This window comes from Globicephala melas, chromosome 8 (genome assembly GCF_963455315.2).
Source record: "Globicephala melas chromosome 8, mGloMel1.2, whole genome shotgun sequence".
NCBI lineage: Eukaryota > Metazoa > Chordata > Mammalia > Artiodactyla > Delphinidae > Globicephala > Globicephala melas.
The window spans coordinates 87620548-87646326 of NC_083321.1; the positions used below are offsets into that span (position 1 = coordinate 87620548).

General features: G+C 42.2%; 2 protein-coding genes across 4 annotated transcripts in view; one reads left to right on the forward strand and one right to left on the reverse strand.

Moving 5' to 3' along the window:
• SIK2 (salt inducible kinase 2) overlaps nt 1–22413 on the forward strand; it is a 126724-nt gene extending 104311 nt beyond the window's left edge. Inside the window, exons 9-15 of one of the 3 annotated variants that reach the window (XM_030836685.2) lie at nt 10578–10742; nt 17730–17970; nt 18445–18729; nt 18875–19038; nt 19786–19896; nt 20627–20718; nt 21431–22413. In XM_030836685.2, the coding sequence (XP_030692545.1) occupies nt 10578–10742; nt 17730–17970; nt 18445–18729; nt 18875–19038; nt 19786–19896; nt 20627–20718; nt 21431–22004 (1632 nt within the window). In that variant the 3' untranslated portion in view covers nt 22005–22413. Of the gene's footprint in view, nt 1–10577; nt 10743–17729; nt 17971–18444; nt 18730–18874; nt 19039–19785; nt 19897–20626; nt 20719–21326 lie in introns of all 3 variants that reach the window. The other 2 variants (XM_030836691.2, XM_030836718.2) reach the window with 2 other exon arrangements.
• A 2225-nt stretch (nt 22414–24638) lies between these two features.
• Nucleotides 24639–25779, reverse strand: part of PPP2R1B (protein phosphatase 2 scaffold subunit Abeta) — a 36135-nt gene continuing 34994 nt past the window's right edge. The window contains exon 16 of the mRNA XM_060304031.1: nt 24639–24783. Within this exon, the coding sequence (XP_060160014.1) occupies nt 24691–24783 (93 nt within the window). The 3' untranslated portion in view covers nt 24639–24690. The remainder of the gene's footprint in view (nt 24784–25779) is intronic.

The window sequence follows — 25779 nt, forward strand, 5'->3', positions numbered from 1 at the left end:
TAACATTGGGAAGGATAGATTGGCTGCGGAAGAGAAGAAAATTGGAGAGAGCTGTTTAGGAGATGATTGTAGTAGTTGAGATGAGAAACACTGAAGACTTGAGCTAATACTGTGCCAGTGGAAGGAAACAGGAAGGGAGAAGTGTAAGGAACATTTCAGAGGTAGACTCTGGATGAACTTAGCACTGCTCTGGAGAGGCAGCTCAATGTGATGGTTTAAAGTAGGGACTCAAGCACATCCCAGATTCTGCCGTTTCCTGCTGTGGACCTTAAAAAAGTTACTTAAGGTCTTTCTCTGCCTCGGTTTCCCAAGCTTTAAAGTGGGAGTAATTATAGGATGTTAAGACGTTTAAGTTAGGTAATAATTGTTCAGCACTTAAAACAGTGCTATATAAGTGTTTGTTATATAAAGTAATAAATCAATGTTGGGGAGGAAGGGATGACAAATTACAGATGACTCCATTGTTGAGCCCAAGGCTGAGGGAGTTGTGGTGGCAGAGACTCAGCTGCTTATGAGGAACAATGGATCTGAGTCCCTGGAGAGAGGCTAGGGCTTAGGAGAATTGGGAGATCACCTGCATAGAGGTAGAGAAGAGGAGTGGTTCGTTCACATGATCTATTAGGATTTCCATCTACTTACGTGAGTACTTACTTTATTTAAAGTGCAAGTAAGAATCATAGTAGGGGACTTTAACACCCCACTTTCACCAATGGACCGATCATCCAAAATGAAAATACATAAGGAAACACAAGCTTTAAATGATACATTAAACAGGAAGGACTTAATTGACATTTATAGGACATTCCATCTAAAAACAACAGAATACATTTTCTTCTCAAGTGCTTATGGAACATTCTCCAGGATAGATCATATCTTGGGTCACAAATCAAGGCTTGGTAAATTTAAGAAAATTGAAATCGGATCAAGTATCTTTTCCAACCACAATGCTATGAGACTAGATATCAATTACAGGAAAAAACCTGGAAAAAATGCAAATACATGGAGGGTAAACAATACACTACTTAATAACCAAGAGATCACTGAATAAATCAAACAGGAAATCAAAAAATACCTAGAAGCAAATGACAATGAAAACATGATGATGCAAAACCTATGGGATGCAGCAAAAGCAGTTCTAACAGGGAAGTTTATAGCAATACAATCCTACCTCAAGAAACAAGAAATATCTCAAATAAAAAACCTAACCTTACACCTAAAGCAATTAGGGAAAGAAGAACAAAAAAACCCCAAAATTAGCAGAAGGAAAGAAATCATAAAGATCAGATCAGAAATAAATGAAAAAGAAATGAAGGAAATGATAGCAAAGATCAATAAAACTAAAAGCTGGTTCTTCGAGAAGATAAACAAAATTGATAAACCATTAGCTAGACTCATCAAGAAAAAAACAGACAGGACTCAAATTAATAGAATTAGAAATGAAAAAGGAGAAGTAACAACTGACACTGCAGAAATACAAAGGATCATGAGAGATTACTGCAAGCAACTATATGCCAATAAAATGGACAACCTGGAAGAAATGGACAAATTCTTAGAAATGAACAGCCTCCCGAGACTGAACCAGGAAGAAATAGAAAATATGAACAGACCAATCACAAGCACTGAAATTGAAACTGTGATTAAAAATCTTCCAGCAGGGGGCTTCCCTGGTGGCGCAGTGGTTGAGAAGCCGCCTGCCAATGCAGGGGACGTGGGTTCGTGCCCTGGTCTGGGAAGATCCCACATGCCACAGAGCGGCTGGGCCCGTGAACCATGGCCACTGAGCCTGCACATCCGGAGCCTGGGCTCCACAACGGGAGAGGCCACAATGGTGAGAGGCCCGAGTACAGGAAAAAAAAAAAAATTTTTCCAACAAACAAAAGCCCAGGACCAGATGGCTTCACAGGTGAATTCTATCAGACATTTAGAGAAGAGCTAACACCTATCCTTCTCAAACTCTTCCAAAATGTAGCAGAGGGAGGAACACTCCCAAACTCATTCTATGAGGCCACCATCACCCTGATACCAAAACCAGACAAAGATGTCACAAAGAAAGAAAGCTACAGGCCAATATCAGTGATGAACATAGATGCAAAAATCCTCAACAAAATACTAGCAAATAGAATCCAACAGCACATTAAAAGGATCATACACCATGATCAAGTGGGGTTTATCCCAGGAATGCAAGGCTTCTTCAGTATATGCAAATCAATCAATGTGATACACCATATTAACACATTGAAGGGTAAAAACCATATGATCATCTCAATAGATGCAGAAAAAGATTTTGACAAAATTCAACACCCATTTATTATAAAAAACCCTCCAGAAAGTAGGCATAGAGAGAACTTACCTCAACATAATAAAGGCCATATATGACAAACCCACAGCCAACATCGTTCTCAATGGTGACAAATTGAAACCATTTCCACTAATATCAGGGACAAGACAAGGTTGGCCACACTCACCACCATTCTTCAACATAGTTTTGGAAGTTTTAGCCACAGGAATCAGAGAAGAAAAAGAAATAAAAGGAATCCAAATCGGAAAAGAAAAGTAAAACTGTCACTGTTTGCAGATGACATGAGAGAATCCTAAAGATGCTACCCGAAAACTACTAGAGCTAATAAATGAATTTGGTAAAGTTGCAGGATACAAAGTTAATGCACAGAAATCTCTTGCATTCCTATACACCAATGATGAAAAATCTGAAAGAGAAATTAAGGAAACACTCCCATTTACCATTACAACAAAAAGAATAAAATACCTAGGAATAAACCTACCTAAGGAGACAAAAGACCTGTATGCAGAAAACTATAAGACACTGATGAAAGAAATTAAAGATGATACAAACAAATGGAGAGATTTACCATGTTCTTGGATTGGAAGAATCAACATTGTGAAAATGACTATACTACCCAAACCAATCTACAGATTCAGTGCAATCCCTATCAAACTACCAATGGCATGTATCACAGAACTAGAACAAAAAATTTCACAATTTGTATGGAAACACAAAAGACCCTGAACAGCCAAAGGATCTTGAGAAAGAAAAACGGAGCTGGAGGAATCAGACTCCCGGACTTCGGACTATACTACAAAGCTACAGTAATCAAGACAGTATGGTACTGGCACAAAAACAGAAATATAGACCAATGGAAAAGGATAGAAAGCCCAGAGGTAAACCACACACATTATGGTCACCTTATTTTTGATAAAGGATTCAAGAATATACAATGGAGAAAAGACAGCCTCTTCAATAAGTGCTGGGAAAACTGGACAGCTACATGTAAAAGAATGAAATTAGAACACTCCCTAACACCATACACAAAAATAAACTCAAAATGGATTAAAGACCTAAATATAAGGCCAGACACTATCAAACTCTTAGAGGAAAACATAGGCAGAACACTATGACATAAATCACAGCAAGATCCTTTTTGACCCACCTCCTAGAGAAATGGAAATAAAAACAAAAATAAATAAATGGGACCTAATGCAACTTAAAAGCTTTTGCACAGCAAAGGAAACCATAAACAAGACGAAAAGACAACCCTCAGAATGGGAGAAAATATTTGCAAACGAAGCAACTGACAGAGGATTAATCTCCAAAATTTACAAGCAGCTCATGCAGCTCAATATCAGCAAAACAAACAACCCAATCCAAAAATGGGCATAAGACCTAAATAGACATTTCTCCAAAGAAGATATACAGGTCACCAACAAACATGTGAAAGGATGCTCAACATTACTAATCATTAGAGAAATGCAAATCAAAACTACAATGAGGTGTCACCTCACACCGTTCAGAATGGCCATCATCAAAAAACCTACAAACAATAAATGCTGGAGAGGGTGTGGAGAAAAGGGAACCCTCTTGCACTGTTGGTGGGAATGTAAATTGATACAGCCACTATGGAGAACAGTATGGAGTTTCCTTAAAAAACAAAAACTAGGACTGCCATACGACTCAGCAGTCCCACTACTGGGCATATACCCTGAGAAAACCATAATTCAAAAAGAGTCCTGTACCACAATGTTCATTGCAGCTCTATTTACAATAGCCAGGATATGGAAGCAACCTAAGTGTCCATCGACAGATGAATGGATAAAGAAGATGTGGCACATATATACAATGGAATATTACTCTGCCTTAAAAACAAAACGAAATTGAGTTATTTGTAGTGAGGTGGATGGACCTAGAGTCTGTCATACAGAGTGAAGTAAGTTAGAAAGAGAAAAGCGAATACCATATGCTAACACATATATATAGAATCTAAAAGAAAAAGAATGGTTCTGAAGAACCTAGGGGCAAGACCGGAATACAGACACAGACGTAGAGAATGGACTTGAGCACATGGAGAGTGGGAAGGGTAAGCTGGGAGGAATTGAGAGAGTGACATGGACATATATACACTACCAAATGTAAAATCGAAAGCTAGTGGGAAGCAGCCGCGTGGCACAGGGAGATCAGATTGGTGCTTTGTGTCCACCTAGAGGGGTGAGATAGGGAGGATGGGAGGGAGACGCAAGAGGGAGGAGATATGGGGATATATGTATATGTATAGCTGATTCACTTTGTTATAAAGCAGAAACTAACACACCATTGTAGAGCAATTGTACTCCAATAAAAATGTTAAATAAATAAATAAATAAAATTAGATAAATAAAAATAAAATAAAGTGCAAGTAAGAGCAAAAGAGTTTTCACTTTGTATTTTTTGTTTGGCAATTTTACAAAATTTATAGAATTATAGTAGAATTTTGCATTGGCTTCTACAGAATATGTGAAAAAGAAACCCCAGGAAATTAAAATCGTCTTGATTTTAATAGGTAAATGGTGTACCTTGTTATACATATTTTAATATCTAAAATAATGTGAGTATTGATACTAATGTGAGTAAAATAATATATCAGTAAAATTCCAGATATTTGGGTTGAAGTATCTCTGAGCACTTGGAATCCTTCAAAGTCTAGTGGTATGGCTTTCAAGATAGAGAGGAGGGAGATAAAATGAGAATTCCTAAGTTGGAGTAGTAATAGTGAGATGGAGGGTGCCCCTTCCCTCTGGAAAATGCTGCCAGGCAGAAGGATAGGAAGCAGGAAAGCCCCCATGCTGAGTAGCTTCCCTCCCGAGTCTCTTTATTCTTCTGAAACATTACACAAGTGAGGGTTACATAAACGATTGCTCCTGAGCACACGCATATGTTATTGTACATGATTTCCTTTCATATCTAAACTTGAAGCAGATTCCTTAGATCTCAAGTTATATTTCATTTGGCTTGGGGCTTCTTATGTTTGATCATTTTTTTTATTACCAAGCACCCCGTGAGTTCTTCTCATTTTATGCATTGATCCAAGTTATCATAGAAAGCTATTTATTGTGACTTAAAATGTATCTAATTCAAATAGCAATCTTCAGTGCTCATTCAGAAACGTGTCTTGAGTGCCATCTGGATGCTAAGAAACAGGCACTGGGGTTGAAGAAGATCTCCCTTCCCTACGAGACTTCACATTCTAATGTTTAGTATTGAACTTGTTAAAAAATAGATTTCTCTGTTTTTATGACTATAAATGTGCTTAAAGCTTTAGTAGAGCCTTCTCCCTTTGAATTCTTTGGTGTTCTACTATCTGTTTAAAGAAGTGGCAAATCGCTTGTTGCTTGATAGAGTGATAAGGAACTGGGGAAATCACAAGATCCTTTGCAGAGATCACATGACTTGTGCAATACTGAGTTCCCAATACTTGGGTTCCATACTGAGCTGAGTGACTTCAACAAATCAGCATCTCTGAGCTCCAGGGTCCTTAACTATAAAATGGAAATAGCAATACCTACTTCATAAGTTTGCTACAAAGATAAAATTGATTAATTGATACCAGCAGTTCCGTTCAGATAGAGCACTTATGTGCCAGGCACAGTCCCAGCCATCATGGTTTCATAGGTACCCAGGAAACAGTCCCTGCCCTTAAGGAATTTATGGTATAGTGATGAACAACCCATGATTACTACTTAGAAAACATTGAGATTCCCACTTTAGATGGATTTAGAGTACTTATATTTGCCACATAATATACAGGAAATGTTACATCTAATTGGCTGCAGGTGACTGTTTTTTTAAAATATGCCTTTTTCTTGTGAATTCTATCTGCTAGTTTTTAATAGTCCTTCACTCCAACTTTCCATCAACTGTAAGTAGACTAGAATGAAACACTCATCCCAGTTCTTCTTTAATTACTGATTAGAGGCTGCCCTCCACAACTGTAAGAAAAAGTCAACTAGGGCTGCTGTTAACAAAGCACCACAGACTGGGCAGCTTCAACAACAAAGTTTATGTTCTTGCAGTTTTAGAGGCTGGAAGTCCAAGATCAAGGGGCCATCAGGGTTCTGAGGACTCTTCCTGGCGTGTAGATGGCCACCTTCTCACTATGTCCTTGCACATCCTCTTCTCTGCACATACAGGAAGAGAGATCTCTGGTATCTCATCCTCTTCTTAGAGGGACACCAGTCCTTTTGCATTAGGTCCCCACCCTTATGACCTCATTTAACCTTGATTACCTCCTTAAAGGTCCTGTCTACAGATATAGTCACATTGGGTGTTAGGGCTTCAACATATAGATGGGGGCAGGGGCAGGGGGCACAATTCTGTCCATAATAAGCATACTCCTATAGGACCAGTAAAGATTTTTCATGTAGGAGAAAATGTTATTTTCATTTTAATGGTGCTGGAAAGCATAAAATCAGAAGAAGAGATTCAAGACAATAAACATATGATCTAAAAAGTCATTACAGTTAGTGGACATGGTCATTGTTTATGGCCACTCTTTTTTTTTATTTTTTTATTGAAGTATAGTTGATTTACAATGTTGTGTTAATTTCTGCTGTACAGAAAAGTGACTCAGTTATACACATATATACACTCTTTTTTATATTCTTTTTCATTATGATTTATCCCAGGATACTGAATATAGTTCCCTTGCTCTTTATCCATTCTATACGTAATAGTTCGCATCTACTATCCCCAGACTCCCAGTCCATCCCTCCCCTACCTCCCCTCCACTTTGGTAACCACAAGTCTGTGCTCTATGCCTGTGAGTCCCTTTCTGTTTTGTAGATAGGTTCATTTGTGCCATATTTTAGATTCTACATATAAGTGATATCATATGGTATTTGTCTTTCTCTTTCTTACTTTCTTCATTTGGTATGATAATCTCTAGTTGCATCCATGTTGCTGCAAATGGCATTATTTCGTTCTTTTTTATGGCTGAGTAGTATTCCATTGTACCACATCTTTTTTTTTTTTTTTACATCTTTATTGGAGTATCATTGCTTTACAATGGTGTGTTAGTTTCTGCTTTATAACAAAGTGAATCAGTTATACATATACATATGTTCCCATATCTCTTCCCTCTTGCGTCTCCCTCCCTCCCACCCTCCCTATCCCACCTCTCTAGGTGGTCACAAAGCACCAAGCTGATCTCCCTGTGCTATGCAGCTGCTTCCCACTAACTAGCTATTTTATGTTTGGTAGTGTATATATGTCCATGCCACTCTCTCACTTTGTCACAGCTTACCCTTCCCCCTCCCCATATCCTCAAGTCCATTCTCTAGTAAGTCTGTGTCTTTATTCCTGTTTTACCCCTAGGTTCTTCATGACATTTTTTTTTTCTTAAATTCCATATATATGTGTTAGCATACGGTATTTGTCTTTCTCTTTCTGACTTACTTCACTCTGTATGACAGACTCTAGGTCCACCCACCTCATTACAAATAGCTCAATTTCGTTTCTTTTTATGGCTGAGTAATATTCCATTGTATATATGTGCCACATCTTCTTTATCCATTCATCCGATGCTGAACACTTAGGTTGTTTCCATCTCTGGGCTATTATAAATAGAGCTGCAGTGAACATTTGGAGTACCACATCTTCTTTATCCATTCCTCTGTCAATTTACATTTAGGTTGTTTCTGTGTCTGGCGATTGTAAATAGTGCTGCTATGAACATAGGGGTGCATGTATCTTTTTGAATTATAGTTTTGTCTGGATATATACCCAGAAGTGGAATTGCTGGATCATATGGTAATTCTATTTTTAGCTTTCTGAGGAACCTCCATACTGTTTTCCATAGTGGCTGCACCAACTTACATTCCAACCAGTGTAAGAGGGTTCCCTTTTCTCCACATGCTCTCCGGAATTTGTTATTTGTAGACTTTTTAATGATGGCCATTCTGACCGGTGTGTGGTGATATCTCAGTTTAGTTTTGATTTGTATTTCTCTAATAATTAGCAATGTTGAGCATCTTTCCATGTGCCTATTGTGTTTATGGCCACTCTTGGAGAAACTGGTAATATCTGCTTGCTTGGGATATTAATCAACCATCTATTTATTATAATAACATATTCTTTAATCAGATCTTTAGTGCTGGGCATGCTATTTGAATATTTATACTCTAACTTGTGCCAAAAAGACTTCCTTAATCCCGTCAGTGATTGCAAGAATCCTAAAAAGCAGGCCCCTGAATCTGTCATTGTATTTCCTGTGAAGCGGCTGTCATAATAAAATGTGTTATTTCTCTGTCCTTACCAAGTTCACAGTAAGTTGTTGTAGTCCAGGTTGGATGTGAAAGGAAAATGTGTTATGCTTGGTCTGGCCCAGCACAATCCTGCCATTTAAAAAGTCATAGCTAACAAGAGGCAGGGAGTGAGAAGAACATATCATAGTTATCATGTTGGTATCTCATTTCCAGGGCAGTGTCTACAGGTAGTGCTTTGCCCTGATAAGGAGCAGTCTAATAAATTTGGGAAACAGAAATCAAAGTTCAGCTTTATCCTTTGATTGAAAAACCAATGATAAGGGTAAGAGGAATGTATCAAATATGCTTTATTTGGAAGTTTAAATTTTACATTGTGGCTAAAAAAATTAATTTAAATGACTAATGCTTGAAAGGAAAAAAAAAATGTTTCATCTCAAAAGTGACGAGGATATAGGCCTGAGGAATGATGATATAAGAAAAGCTATTTCTTTATCATGCTCAGAATAATATACAGTGTATTTTCTGTCTCTTTTTACCATCCATATAATACCAACACTTTGCTATTGCTGTTTTGTTCTTTATCTCATGCAGTATATCTAATGATGTTAATGTTGGAATATAAAGTATATTCTAAATATAGTCATAGTCAAGTATAAAGTGTATTTATAACATATTCCCCCATTATTGAAAACCATCAACCTGAAATTTTAACTGGGAACCATTAGCTAGTATCTGAGAACAAAACTGTGTATTCATTTTACTAATTCCTGTATTAAATTATTGTCATCATTTTAAGACTTTAGAAAGGAGGAATTAACATTACTGAGCGAAGGACTTTACATGTTGCCTTTTATAGTCCTAACTTCACTGTGAAGTAGATATTATGACATTTTTCAGAGGCAAAGAAAATAAGATGCAAAGAGTTTAGGTAACTGATTAAGTTCACACAATTAGTAAGTGATGGAGCCCAGAATCAAAACCAGGTCTTGGGAAGGGAAAAGCTAGAATCATACCATTTTGTTCCTTTTCACTTGTTTGAATTTAAAGCTCACCATCCTATATCCCTTAAAGTGACAATGGCAGAAAAAATACAGGCCATTCCTCTGCCTTTTAGAAACTGGTATGATGTTTGTTCCCTCAGATATTTTGCAATGTCTGTTATGTTCAAAAGGCATCTAATAAATTATTCTGCTAGTTTTGAAGAAATGGGGAGGAAAGGAGTATCCAGCGGTTTCATCTTCAAAATCAATTCTTGCCAATTGTCATAAAGGAAAATTCTCTTTTAAATGAAGACTTTGTAATACTTGTTTACTTAGAATTTTTAACAGAGCAGACATGGAGAATGGACTTTCTAGAGTAGGTTGACTTCAGGAACATAACTTGCTCAGCAATAAGCATCTCTGTTTCCACTGGGCAAGCAGGCTGTGTGTGTTCAGTCTGTGCGTCTCTTTCAACATTCCTGTCCCCTCCGAGTAGCTGCTGCTTCTCTCTTCTTCCTCTACACTCACTCCCTTGCCAAGAAATATATACCATCTCACTTCGTACCCCACCAAAAAAAAAAAAAAAGAGATGCAGGTAGATAGCCCTTATTGCAGTGTACTTTGTATTACAGTTAGTTGTGTGTGTATCTTATCTCTGGTTCAGTTTTGATCTCCTACTCTTAGAGACTGGGACTTCTCTATTCTTCTTTGTATCTTTCCAAGGTAATATATTTAAGGATATAGCCAATATATGTTCATTGAATTGAAAAAAAGTGTCTTAGATTCCTTACAAAGGCTAGCTTTCCTGTCATCTGTGAAAGTTATGCACCTCATCATGGAACAGGAACGAAATTCTGTACAACCTATCTCAGAATAATTGATTGCTAGACTGCTTCAGATCGATACCTGTACCATGTACGTACTTCATCACATCTTTTCTGGAGTTTCCAACAAATCACTATTTACCCTTTAATTACATCAGGAAGAATTGTTTTATTTCAAGAATTTTGTATATTTATATAGAAAGTATTAATGTTCCCAAACTTTCTGTTCTTGCCATATTTACAGACACAAACTGTGGGACTCCCAGTGACGGTGCATTCACCAAACGTGCGAGTGATGCGATCTGCCCTCCTCCGACAGGCATCCAATGTGGACACCTTCACGTTTCCAGCATCCGGCTGTCAGGCGGAAGCAGCATTCATGGAGGAAGAGTGTGTCGACACTCCAAAGGTACAGATGTGTTTGAGAGACTCCAAGCTTGTTGGTTGGCTGGAGATTTCAACTCTGTCCACACAAATGTTGTACTTCGGCTTAGCTGAACTTTGTCATTTCCTCAAGTCACTTGGGAGGAGTTGTTTTTGTGCAGAAGACCTGAGAAAAGTATCCAGGCCTAACCTCGCTCTCTCTCCATCTTGTCATTACGACGGTTATGTAACATGTCAGATCTCGTGTACTTTTCAGAATCCTTCTTCATTCTCTTTCCTTAACCAATTCCTTCTCTCAAGTTCTAGATCCCTCATAGGTTTTGGATTTTTTTTAAACCAATTGTAATTCTGAAAACAAAAGTATAACTATTGTGCTAAATTGAGCTTTGCCTATGTTATTATGGCCTCTCTTCTGCTGCCTGTGCTGCAGCTACAAAATGATGAGCCATCTTTTTTGGTCAGTTAAACATCTTTTTGTGTCCGGTTTGAACATACTTAAAGGAGATAAGTTTATTCTGGTGTGCTGCATAAAGTTGGCTTTTAGTATATGGAACATGACAGCTTCCCTCATTTAATGAATATTTATTTAACTTCTAATTTGTGTTTTATATACTTAGCATCCAGTGATATACAGAGGATCATATTAATGAGCAGGTCTTAGAGTATGTTTAAAATAGACTCTGTTCTTCACTAGCTGTGTGAACTTGGATAAAGTGGCTAACTTCTTTGAACCTCCATTTCTCTTGTGTAAAACAAGGATACCAACTTTATGAGACTGTTGTGAGGATTAATTGAAAGAATGTGTGTGAGGTTTTGGGCAAATTGTAGATACTCAGCAAATATTGGTTTCCTGTCTTTTTAGGCTCGTTAGGTAATAAAAAGATGACTCAGACATTAGTTCTGCCTCAAAGTTTGTAGTCTAGCAGAAGAGACATGAAGCTTAACTAAAGGTAATGTGCCAGGTACTGAATAAATTGATAAAACATAATTGGTCCCTTAAAGAGATAAAAAAATCAAAGTGCTGCAAAACTAGAAGGAGACGGGGGAGTTGCTTTTAGTTCATTTGATCAGGAATGTCTTTGGTTTAACTGTCAGAGCTGGGAATTGAGAGGAGGGCAGAATCAGGGTGGATAGAAACTAGGGTGTGATATCTCGGTGGAGGGAAAGGCCTGAGCAACAAGCAAACGTCAGGAAAGCCTGGGTCCCTCTAAGTCAGAGCAGGAGCTCAGTGTGGCTGAGGGAGAGGGCGTGTGAAGGGAAGTTGTACAAAATAAAGACAAATAGCCTTGCTTTGAATGGCAAGCCAAGGGATAGACTCTTTCTCTAGGTTGGGGCTCTCAACAGGGGAACATGTTTCAGTATTATCAAGAGAGTTTTTTCTGGGACTTCCCTGGTGGTCCAGCGGTTAAGACTCCGTGCTCTCAATGGAGGGGGCTCAGGTTCGATCCCTGGTCACAGAACTAGATCCCACATGCCACAACTAAGACCTGGTGCAGCCAAATAAATAAATAAATATTTTTTTTAATAAAGAGAGAGTTTTTGGGACTGCCCTGGTGGCACAGTGGTTGGGACTCCCTGCCTCCAATGCAGGGGGCCTGGGTTCAATCCCTGGTCAGGAAACTAGATCCCACATGCATGCCGCAACTAAGAGTTCACATGCCGCAACTAAGGAGCTGGCGAGCCACAACTAAGGAGCCCTCGGGCCACGACTAAGGAATCCACGTGCCACAACCAAGGAGCTGATGAGCTGCAACTAAGGAGCCCACCTGCCACAACTAAGACCCGGCGCGACCAAATAAATAAAATTAAATTGTAAAAAAAAAGAGTTTTTTCCAAATGGACCTTCTCCAAGGTAGTAGGAAACAATCGGAGATTTTTTGATAAGGAAACACCATGATCCATATTGTGCTTCAGAAATGAACCTGGAAGGGTCCGTAGCCTGCATTGGATAGGAGAGAGACTGGTGACAAGCACAGTAGAAGGTTAGAGTGTGTGTCAGGGGAGGTGACAAGGGCTTGAGCTAGGATGGTGCCCGTGAAACTGGAGAGGAGGGGATGGTATAAATGAGATTGCACAGATAAAACTGATAGACTGTTAGGGTCCAGAGAAAAGAAGTCCAGACCGATAACAGTATTTTGAGCCTTGATGATCAGGAAGGTGAATAGCATTTTCAGAAATAGGGAGCTCTGGAGGTAGAGCTGATTCAGAAGTTAAGTAATGAGTAATGACTAGAGCGTAGTCAAGGCACCTTGATGCTGGGCTGCCATAAGCAGGTGTTAAGCCGGGTTCCTGACCCTGAGGAGTTAGTGTCCCTGTCCCTGAGGACGAGGCCACTTCCTGTGGACAGTCTGTTCCTCTGCCTGTGGTTGCCTAGCATGTTCAAATCCTCATAAACTGCTATTACATTCTCACCCAGAAATTTAGACATAAATTGAGGCAACATCACTCATTTATTTTTAAAATCTAATCCCCTTGAAAAAATTAAAATGCAGTCTGCTTAAAGCTTGGCTATGAGGGCCTCAGGCCCAAAACACAGATTGGGCACTGTCTGCCGTATTATATAGGGCAAGCTATTTTTAAAGCTTGTGATTGTTACCGTAACTAGGAAACAGACAGGAAATGAATGATTCTGTGAAAGATATAGACAGAAGCTAGATGGCATATTTGCATTTGTAGGAAGAGCAATGCCATGCTGGAACTGGCCACCCACACTGGCAGGGCCACCTTGGCACTCAGCCAGGCTGTAGACATCCGCTGGTCTTATTTGCGTACCATTTCATTTATGTCAGCAGTACTCTTTGTGCCTCTTCCCTCCCTAGCACCTCTTTCTCTGGGGCCCATAAATAAACGCACACACACAAAACCGTCAGACAGAGATACTAGCCCTTTGTTGTTGGTCTTGCTTCATATGCATTTCCTCTAACACCTATTTGTTGTCGTCTAAAGGATGCCGCGTAACTGCATGTGTTGCTCAGTCATTTCTGCTCGCGATTGGTGGCAGATGTTGTGCGCCTTGGAGGTTTCGCTTCTCCTTCTCTCCCAGAAGTCTTCAACTTAAACTTATCAGTAAAATCCCTCAGGAAGTCTGCACTGAAACATGGGTTTGGGGTTGCTCCCAAAATAGCACCTTTCTGAGACAGTCACCTAACTCTGAGCAGTAACCGAGCCCCCAGGTGGTACAGAGCCCATACAGGAGCAGATGCAAGCCCTGTAGGGTCAGTCTCTCACTTTTGAGAGTTTCTTTGGAATAATGGACTTTATACATACACACACATACGGACACTTCAGTCAGTTTTAACATTTTATTAAAGTTCTATGAGAAAAGGATTTTCCAAGTTACCGTCTCCATGTCCGGATAGTGGAAGGGAACTGTGAAACTAAACTATGAAAGTGCAAGTGTAGTAGAGCTGTTCATGTCTATTGACGTTTTTAATACCTTTTTTAAATTATAAAGGTAGTACACATGACAAAAGATCTAAGAAGGATATTCATCAAAAACTCTTAATCGTGTTAACCTCTAAGACTTTGTAAAGGGGAGAAATTACACTTTTACTTCTGACTTTGGATTTTTAAATTTCTAATTAAAAGACATCAAACCAGTCAGAATCACACATGGAAAATTCAAAGAGGGATAAAGGAAAAAAATTAATTTATCCATAGTCCCCCTACCCAAAGGTAAGCCCATTTTGACACGTTTCCTTAGAGTAGGTTATAGATGGATGGATAGATGGATGGGTGGGTGGATGAGTATAGGGTGACTCAGTACGTAGGTAGACTTGTTAAAACAAAATTTTATTCTATTATATGTAATTTTGTACCTTGCTTTTATGTAATATAACATCATGAGCATTTTTCCCATACCATGAAATCTTCTTTGAAAGCATGAGTTATATTTAACAACTGCCTAATATATTGTATTAGATGCACCCTTATTTAACTACTCTTCTATTTTTGGACATCAGGTACTTGAATATTTTTTGCTTCCTTACATATGCTTCAGGTGAATATCCCTGTGTCTAAATTTTTGACTATACCTTTTATTATTTCCCTAGGATAAATTTCTGGAACTGGGTTATCTAGTGCTTTTCTTCCTCACCTGGTTGTTTGTTTAATTTGCCTCAAGATGGTAAAAATGCTTTAAAAGAAAATGTTGTTGTTTTATTCTCATGCTTTAAAAATTTTTTGTTATAAAATAGCATTCTCTTTGGTCCAGAAATAATGTTAATATACACAGTGTTTTAGTTAATCCTCCCAAACAACTTTACTCCCATTTTACAAGTGAAGGAAAAAAAAAAGAGCTTTATAGAAGTTAACAACTTGCCTTAATAAGTGACGGAGCTGAGGTTTGAGCCTCTTCAATATATGCCAAACTTGCCAGGCACTTAGGATACAAATTAAATAAGGCACATTCCCAGCCTCCAAGCTCACTGGCTAGTACTATACGTTGGTCTACCGTGTTAGTCAGCTCTTTAGAGGCTCCATCTCCAATATAGCCACACTGATGTTAGGGCTTCAATATATGAATCTAAGGGGAGATACAAACATTCAGTCCATAACAGTCTAGCAATCTCCTGTGCTAGAATCTTGTGTATGTGGTAAGCTCAGGGGTATTATCAATTAGTGGTGGGGTTTCTGAGAGGCTGACTCCTACATGTATGCTATCTACTGCATCTGAGATCTCTTATCAGAAGGGAAGTGATCTACTGAACTTTAAGGAAAGGCAAAAACACTGTGTTGGAAAATGTACGTTTTACCCATCCATATTGTATTTTGCAGTCTTAGAGTTTACAGTTAGCCTGGATTGTTTCCTAGAGCAAAAGATCTCATTTCTAGCAGCTTAGGTCACTGAGATAGATCAGCCCATGTTACAGTCATAAAATCCTAGAGTTTAATTTGTTATATCAAGTCCCTGGGTAAACTGGCAGGCAAAGGTGGCATGATTATCACCTGTTTCAGGAACTGATCTTAGAGATGGAAGTGTTCACACCTGTAAACTGAATGAGCTCTAGGGCAGCTTTCTGTTCATACCTCTTAACTGTGAAAGAGTCACCACAGCATTTTCTGCTTCAGTCATCACCAAGCATCATCTGAAAAACCAATCATTGTCATCTACCTGTCCCAGGGTGAAACTGAATTCAGCAAACATTGTTAAATGAATGATAAAAATCCTTCTTGTAGTCTAGATGAGGAAATAAATTTATAAGCAGACAATTTAAGAAAAATCGTAAATTTGGGGGGACTGCAAGGTTTTTTGAGTACTCAGAAAAAAGTGGCCTTTCTCTACTAAGGAAAGAAAGGCATGGTTGTAAGGCGGTACTTGCAAAATATTTCTTGCAAGAAACATCTGACAAAATTTTGACATATGCTATAAAATGTAAAGATGCTCAGTAGATATTTACTTGATAACAGTCTTTTCTCTGTTGTTTTTTATTCATTTCCAAATCATCCTTGGCTAGTCTTAGAAAATTATGCTAGTAGACAGTCAAGGAACGTAGCGTAGAGTTATGAATGTTAAGTCCCCAAGCCACCATTCTTTCCTACAAGAAAACTTTCAAGTTTAGTTAAAAAGGGAACACTTATCTGGGGATGGTTGAAGGGGAGCATAATTGTTCCTGGCCAGATTTCAGAGTTTTTGTTTTCTGGTGCCATGGAGAAGATTGGTCTTAGTCTAGGAAGAAAGCATTTTCTACCCTTCCTTTTAAGTGGCCACTTGTCACTTTAAAACCCTGTAGTGCATTAGCTGCCTTATCCAAGTAATGGCTACAGCCCCAGAACAGATTTTATGGAATAACCATCCCCTCCCCCAAGCAAACAACGATCTGAGTCACCCAAGTCTCCCTCTCCAAATAAAGGGCCTCACAGCGCCTTCAGATTGGTTGCCATAAGAGGAAAGTTTCCTGTGTCTGGCATAGCGATGTCCCACGTCACCTCTCACATACATGAGCCTCTCCTGCTTCCAAAAGAAACAATAGCGCTACCCGGTGTATTCCAGGTGAAAGTACTGCTGGGAGCTCAGTCTTTTGCCTGGCTGTTCCTGAGCAGCTATTCATAGGAGAAAACTGGATTGATTTCCATGGGGGGATAGATAAGGTAATGAGGTAAATAATTGCCTCCTCGTTGGGGCTTTTACCAGCCAGAAGAACTCGCAACCACAGCTCCCCTTTGTGGGCTGTGTCTGCCCCCCCAAGGTGGTTTGCTTGGCAACTGCAGAGGAAGGCGACGCTCTCACTCAGGAGCTGTGCTGAGCTCATCCCGTGGGATAGGAAGCGCAGATACTGTGTGTGTTGCTGGAGCGGAGAGAATTCAGAGCGCTGCCGCTCGTTAACCTCTGCTGGAATTTGGGGCCTGTGAGTCATTTGTTATTCTATAATGGAAGGCTTTGGCTGTTTGCCATTTGAATTTTGTTTTCACTCCTTTTTGTGGTATGTCCGTCTTTAAAGAATTCTTTCTTCCATTCCTTAGGCACATAGAACCAACTAAAGACTAAATCCAATGTGCAGGTACTTAAATTATGCATATAGAAGTATGTGTAGAGCCTTCCAGTATGTTTCGTGGTTGAACGTTAGAAGAATGCTGGTGACTACTCTTTTCTTATCTATCAGCAGTGCAGTTGGTTTTGTTTTCTTTTTACTAAATCTCATCTTCCCCCTCTTCATTTCCCTTATTTAAAAAAAATAATAATAATTGGTAGGCCTCAAGCTAATAGACCCTATTCATCTGGAAACCACTAAAAAAAAGTGTTCATTGTAATCATGATGACTCAGAGAAACCTGGGAGGCAGTGCCAGTTTGGGTCATAATGGGCTTCTGTCTTAAGTGCTGCTGTTGGTTGACTTGCCTTAACTTCTAATCTACATGGTTGTCATTAGTAACCAATATGTACATTTTTAATATTTTACTTAATTTGTAATTGGCCAGAGGTCCTGACATTTTTGCCTTTGTGGATTCTTCAAGTGTCTCAGCAGAGCAGCGCCTGATAGCTCCTCTCACATCCCTGTCACACTGACATTTAGGTAAATGGCTGTCTCCTGGACCCTGTGCCTCCTGTCCTGGCGAGGAAGGGGTGCCAGTCACTGCCCAGCGACGTGATGGAGACCTCCATTGATGAAGGGCTGGAGACAGAAGGAGAGGCCGAGGAAGACCCCGGGCGGGCCCTGGGCGCCTTCCAGTCCACACGCGGCGGGCAGAGGCGGCACACTCTGTCGGAAGTGACCAATCAGCTGGCCGTGATGCCTGGTTCAGGTACGCTTTCCAGTAAGTGCCGGCCTGGGTCTTCCCGGCATCTTGAGTCTTCTCCAAGAAACAGGAATGATACCAACCAGCCGCTGGAATGTTGTCTATGTCTTGTTTCTTTGTGGACCACATGCAGCAGGAGTTAAGATTAGGCCTGCTCAGCAGCTCTCAAGAGATTAAAATGAAACGTCTCTGAGTGGCCTCCCCTGACGCCCAGGATTCATCCGAGTGCGATGTGACTCATCGAGGCCTCTGGCTCTTTTGGAGTGGCCAAGATCTTGTGGGTACAGGTTCTGGAGTGTCTTCACCACAGAATTCGAAGCTGATTAAATTGACATGTAAAAAAGTTCTGAAAAGATGTTTTGGTTAGAAATTAAGGACACTGTTGCTGTGGAAACTCAAGCTAGTTATGCTTTGTATCCCATGTTCCAAGAAGTTGCAATTGATTGGTGGTCATATTGGTGTTGTGTTTTGTTTTTGTCTTTTCTCTTGAAGGGAAAATTTTCTCCATGAGTGACAACCCCTCCCTTGACAGTGTGGACTCTGAGTATGATATGGGGTCTGTTCAGAGGGACCTGCACTTTCTTGAGGACAACCCTTCCCTTAAGGACATCATGTTAGCCAATCAGCCCTCACCCCGCATGACGTCTCCCTTCGTGAGCCTGAGACCTGCCAACCCCACCATGCAGGCTCTGAGCTCCCAGAAACGAGAGGCCCACAACAGGTCTCCAGTGAGCTTCAGAGAGGGCCGCCGGGCGTCAGACACTTCCCTCACCCAAGGTGACTGCCTGCCTTCTCTGCTGGCTCCTACAGCTCTTGTGTTGTAGGACTGGGTGGGGTTTGTTGCCATGTTGGTTTCATACCTCTGGTCACTGAAAGGCCTTGTGTTTTATTTAAACTGTTTGGTCGTTGTTCTTTCTTTCAGGAATTGTAGCATTTAGACAGCATCTTCAGAATCTGGCTAGAACCAAAGGAATCCTAGAGTTGAACAAAGTGCAGTTGCTCTACGAGCAGCTAGGATCAGAGGCAGACCCTAACCTGGCATCGCCTGCTCCTCAGCTCCAAGACCTGGGCAGCAGTTGCCCTCAGGTGCGTGCTCTGGGCCCTGCCCACAGTGGCTAGGTGAGAATAAGGCATCAGTTCGTCCTGATGGTGTGTCATTTCATTTAGAGGATTTACTCCAGTCCTGGAGCAAACAGGGTTCTTTTGGAAAGACCACAGCCTGAAGGCCTTCCTTGTTGCTGCCATCTGCCTGACAGGTTGGGTTAGACCCTTCCACGCTGGCCCAGGTGATCAGTACCACATGGAGGCTTGGATGCTGCCAAGCGATGCTCGGTTCATAGGGCAGATTTTATATGAATTATACCCCTTAAGAGTCTCCCTTGAACGCCCCTCCCTTCATGCGCACACACACAGAAAACAAATAACAGTACAAATGAGAAGCTTGTTGCCACTATTTTTGATGTGATATCACTTCACTAAATATTATAAGTGAATTATTTATGCTAAAAATACAAAAACTATTGCTGTTTATTTAATACATTTTATTTGAGCCCATTTTCAGTACATCAGGGATATTATAGCATTTGATGCTTCTGTTGACATCAGGGGCCTTTGCTCCAGTACTGACTAGGTAATCGTTTACTACAGGTAATGCATGTATACACTTTCTGCAAAGTGATTAACCCTCAGCCTACTAGTTACTGTAAAAGCACTGAGGGTCATGTCTTAACAGAGTTGGAGTTCCCCTTGGACATTTGCCAAGGTGCTTAAACTGAGATTTGAAACTTTCTCCCACGTGGGAAATTGAAAGTGTTTCCACCCCTTGCTCCTCAGGGGGAAGCTCCTCCTCAGCAGAAGAGCGTGTCTGCGCTCCCCGGCAGCGCGCACCCTCAGCTCTCCCAGCGGCACAGCCTAGAAGCCCAGTACCTGCAGCACAGACTCCAGGTGGGATCCTCCCCCTTGTTGCTCCAGCTCACTTTGTTCGTCCTGAATCTGCCTTTCTGCAAATCAGGAACCTGTTTTGCTTGGTATTTTTTTAGGGCAGCTGCTTAATTCCTTTATAGGCAGGTGGGTCTGACTCTGCACTTGCAGTTTCTAGAAACATGTTCAGACTTAGCCTTATGCTCTGTCTTGGCAGCAGAAAAGGTCTGTCCTCAGACTCCAGGAAAGGGTACTGCCACTGAGCAGCAGGAAAGGGAACCCTGGTTTCTTTACTTCTATATTATGCCTCTTAGTGAATAATAAATAAAATGGAAATCTCGAGTCAGCAAAAAATGTACTATCAGCTCTCTATTGGTGCCCAAAAATCTTTAAAAATGATACAACATAGATCCCATAAAGAATGAATCATTTGTTCATTCAGCAGGTGCCGTGGCCTTTGCTATAGATCTAACTCCACTTTTCTCATTGTTTTTAGTCTCCATGAACCTCCCGGTCCTAGAGAACTTTTAGAGACAGAAAAGTGAAGCAGGTTAGAGCTGAGACAGCCCAGGCCTGCTGACCCAATGCTGCTGGGCCACAGGTTCTCCCAGGGTCTCAACGAGCAAGTGTCAGTCCCTGCATCCTGCGCAGATTCTGGAGGACTCACTTGGCTTCGTCCTCCAGGCAGAAGTACAGTCTAATGACTGCGTCCTAGATGACAACATGTCACGCTTGTATTTTTCTGCTCTTCCAGAAGCCCAGCCTTCTGTCAAAAGCCCAGAACACCTGTCAGCTTTATTGTAAAGAACCACCACGGAGCCTTGAACAGCAGCTGCAAGAACACAGGTGAGAGATGGTGGTCGGCCAAAGAAATCACTTTCTTTGTGGCAGACAAGCTGGGTATGTTGTCCTTTCCCCTAGTATTTGCCTCTACCAGGAAAACAGGTTTCAGTACGCTAACATGGATATTCCACTGTCCATGGACTATAAGCCTGTCAGGGAGTAGCAGCCTTAAGCATGCTTTGTTTTCTTTTTCTCCTAGTGTTTCCCCTTTGGGCTATGAATAGACCTAAGCTTTCAGGATCCGTGAGCTACTGCAGTTTAAGTGGGTTATACTGGAGAGAAGGCCTCCATCCTCCCTTGTAGTAATCCCGTGCCCCCAGGCCTCACTAGTAGAAACACCTTGGCCAAGGTAGAACTACCCTAATCCATCAACCTACAGACACCCACAGAGACCAAGGTGTCAACCCCGCTTCAAAACACTCCAGATGGGAAATCAGCCTCTTGTTTCATAGGGAGGATAAAAGAGTCTTAGAGAAAAGGAATTCGTGTTCACTTGAGCACTGAGGGATCAGCCAGAATTGGGGGACAAAAAATAAGATTGGGTTTAAGAAACCAAACATGACTGGTTCCTACCCCCACTTTTTTTTTTTTTTTCTCCTGCCGTGGGAAAGAGAGAAGTGGGAGGACGGACACTAATGACTGATACTGGATTTACATTAAAATTGCCGTCACTGAAGAAGATTTAAAATTCTTTCTTTTGGTATTGCCAACTTAGACTCCAACAGAAGCGGCTCTTCCTCCAGAAACAGTCTCAGCTGCAGGCATATTTTAATCAGATGCAGATAGCAGAGAGCTCGTACCCACAGCCCCTTCCCCACCAGGAGACACCGCCGCCATCCCAGCAGCCGCCGCCCTTCAGCCTGACCCAGCCCCTGAGCCCCGTCCTGGAGCCTGCCTCGGAGCAAATGCAGTACAGCCCTTTCCTCAGCCAGTACCGGGAGATGGGGCTGCAGCCGCTGTCCGCCTCGCCAGGTCCCCGGGCTGCTCCCCCGCCACCGCCCCCGCAGCACTCAGGGGCCGCCCGGGCACCCTTACAGTTCTCCTATCAGACTTGCGAGCTGCCAGGCGCGGCCTCCCCCGAGCCAGACCGCCCCGGTCCCTGTCAGTACTCCCTGGATGGAGCCCAGCAGAGCGGCCTGGCGGCGCCGGGCTGTCCCAGGAGCTCAGGACTGCAGGAGGCCCCCTCCAGCTATGACCCTCTAGCGCTCTCGGAGTTCCCTGGACTCTTTGATTGTGAAATGCTGGAAGCCGTGGACCCACAGCACAGTGGCTACGTCCTGGTAAATTAACCTCAGCGTGGGAAGTGAGGCGGGTCAGGTGAAGAGAGTGTGTATTTCTATTTTTATTCCAGCCTTTTCAATTTAAAACTTATTTTCCCCCCCTCTCCCTGATGGGGAAAAAGTCAAGTCACCCAACTGGAATCAGAGGGCCTGGCCGGGTGGATGTTGCCTCCTCATGGCTCCGTCCCACCATGGGTTTCTGTGGCAAGTGCTGGAACATAGTTGTAGGCTGCAGCTCATGCCCTTAGGTCAAGTGGAGCAAGCTCTCATCAGAGCCACCAACAAAAGTCTTATAAGAAGAAGACATCCAGACCTAGGTTTTACACAGAACTACATCAGTTCATTATCGAGGGAAACCTTGGTGAAAGCAGGAAAAAATGTGTGCCGTTACGTATAGGCAAAAAAAAAAGGCAAGAAACCAAGCAACAGCATGTTCCTTAAAGGCAAATCAAGAATACACGATGAAATTTGATGCACAGGAAATAAAAGAAAGTTGTACTTTGTCAGTGAATCATAAGTTCTAAGCTGCTGATGCAAGTTGTCCCCGAGATCACTGCCAAGCGGTAAGAGCGTGAGCTTTGTTTCAGGGCCCACTGAGTAACAGGGGGAACTGACCCCTGAGACTGGCAGTCACCTCCATCTGAGAATAGGTGACACACCTCTTCAGAAGGTGCCCTGGGTCACAGTGTCCTCAGAGCTCCAAAGATGTCGCCTGTGGAACCAAGAGATGCACCGCAGTGGAGACCAGGGGCAGGAAACTCAAGAAACCGTCAAGAACAGCAGCCCTGGGCCGGGGAAGACGGGCGCTTCCTGCACAGTCTTCTGTGGAGACTTCTGGTTTGGGGCAGTTGGTCTTTAGAGGAATTAGCGTCTCTTTTAAAATGTAATAACTACTTTGACTTTACACTAGATGTTGCTAGTCATTTATTGAGCTTTGTATATTTGGACAGTTTCATATAGGGCTTAGAAATTTTAAGGATGAGAAAAATGAACTTTTATCTCCCATGTGAAGTGGTAGTGCTGTGCCTTTTTCCCCCCAGATCATGCTTTAATGATTTCTTTTCTGTAGAAACCAACAGTTTTCCATTTATGTCGATGCTAAATCCAAAGTCACTTCAGAGTTTGTTTTCCACCATGTGGGAATCACATCCTTAATTTCCTTAGAGTTTTGACTTGCAATGAAATGTTCAAGTATTACAGCAATATTCAAAAGACCACAGAGGTGTTAACCATTGAAGCAGATCATCTGCCAACCACAGTGTATACTATTAACCCTTACGATCCAGTCATCAGAATAAGTAACAAAGATGCTACGGCTAGTTGACTGTGTACTTAGAAGTAAGGAGTAATCTGTCATTTGGACAGTAACATCCAAGTGTTACAAATTCAGTGTTATTTACAAAGACTATGTTTCTGTCCTTTAGAATGGCTTGTCCTATCAGCAGATGAATGCGTTAAGCACAAAGCATCTTCCTTAAAGCACAAAGAAGAGAGATACTACACTGATGCTGCATCTAGAAAACACCTTTAAGTTGCCTTTCCTCTTTGTAGTACGTGTCCACGCAGGTGGGGAGAAACATGGAAGGTCTGGGAGTTCTGTCCTGGCTCCTCTTGGTGCCAGGACGCTCCACAGAGGCCCTCTGCTTGGGGTTGGCCTCTGGGTGTGAGCAAGGGAGGGTGGTGTGGAGGACGCATTTTTGTGATCTGACAACACGCAGTGAAAACCCAGGAAGAAGGAATTAGGTTCCTTCTACGGATTGTTTGTTCCTCCTCATGCTTAAGATTGATGATTTCGTGAAATAGACACCATCATTTCATTTAAGAGATCCTTTCATTAAGATCTCTAACCTGTTTTAAGTCTTTGCAAAATAAGGCAGTTATAAAACAGGGCTTGATTTGTTTAGACAGAAGGATGTTTTCCCAAAATGTTCTACAGAAGCGCTATAATATTTATGAAATTAAAATGCCTTCCAGATTGAAAACGGGGGCCGCTCATTTCAGAGTCCCCGGAATGGCAGAGTCACAGATCGGCATAGATGCCTGCCCCCCACAGGGCCATGAGCCACTGAGCCCAGGAAAGCCGGGAGCTACGGCAGGACGACTGGGCTGACAGATGAGGCGGGAGAGGCCCCAGAGGTAGACACTGGGGAGCACCCAGCCGTGGCGGGTCTGTTCAGACCGACGACAGCAGGGTGAATAGCGTGACCCATCCTGCTGGACTATGTTGTAAGCTCCTGTTTGCTTTTCTCATTTATTTCAAGCAGAAATCAATAAATTCCATAACAATCTGTATTTGCTGAAACGTAAGCTGGCGAGAGGAGACTGGTGCCATCCGTCAGTCAGGTGTTTTCCCAGCCCCGTCTGACCATCGCCGTTGCTCTGTCCCCCGACTAGTGAGCGACCTCTGTGAGCCTCCAAGCAGTTTTCTCTTCACAGATACTAAAGTAACACTACGAAGGCTTAGTACTAGAGGTACTTTGAAATCATGACTTTCTTTCCAGTCTGTTTCACATTAGCAGTGTGTACACTACTGTATAATAACCATTAGCTTTATTAGCTTGTAAACCAGGCTCCTCTGAAGAGACTTTGGTGAGATGAACGTGAGGTAAAAATTTCATTCAGCAAAAAGTGCAATATGTGTGGTACTCTATTTTTTGTTTATGCCTTTTTTTTTTTTTTTTTAAATCCAGGGGTATTAGTCTCTGCTTTGGGGAAAATGCACTAGCTCTGCAATTTCCAGTTGGGCGAGTGTGTCTCTAGTATTTACATGCCGCTGATATGCTGGTCCCTGTAAGGCAAACAGCACGTCAGCGCAGCAGAGAGGGTGGATGTTCCACTTGAAACTGGTGAGCTGCGCTGACTGTCCCCTGCCGCCTCTGCCCCGCCCAGGCCTGCCCCGCCCTCTTGCTGCCCTGGGAACACAGAGGAGGACCCTCCAATCTGCACGTAAGGGGAAGCATCTGGGGCCCATCAAGGAGGACTGGGAGATGGCACTCTAGGACTCCTGCCTTTCTGCATCCAACTTTGCCTCCGAGGAAAGAGAAAGTCAGAGTCGCTTTTTCCTCAGAGCGTTGAAGCGGTGTCCCGAGTCAGTCAGGCAGGACTGCAGGAGCCCGCGATCGGGACCAAAGGCAGCCCTCACCTCAGAGTAGTGGGGGGCCTGTGCCCTTATGGGGAGGGAGGGGACCGCCTGGTGTGAGTGTCGCCCCCAGCCGACGACAGGCCTCTGCAGAAGGGACTCGCGGTGGCACTGGCCTCTTCCTCTCTGCCCGAAAGGGGGCTTCTCAGAGAAATGAGTTCTACCTAATTGTTAGAGTTGCGAAGAAGGGTGTGTTCACAGCCCAAGAGTGACTGGCTGGCCAACCAGAAATTAAAGGTGAGAAGCGGCAGCCTCCCCTCTGACTGGTCGGGGGTCCAGGTACACGGTGGTCAGCACAGCCCCTGCTCAGGTGCGGGCGGTTCACACACGTGGACCTGAGGAAATGAATGGTTTCCTTTGCAGGGTCCTCCCAGCTTGGTCAGGCCCCAGGTAAATACTGGCTTCTGTGTTGGGCTCAGGATTTCTAGCCCTGGATTACATTTAAAAGCCTGTGTCAGCAGTTACACTTAAGCTCCCTGTTGGCTTAAGGAAAATCTCACTCTAGATAATTTTTCACGTTCGTCCTCCTTTGAGACAATTCGTGGGGTCCTTGGACGACACTGGTCCCAGTGAACAGTTGCAGAACCCCTGTGCCGGGGCTCACCTTGGCTGCATGTGTACCCCTAAACTGGACTGCCTCAACTG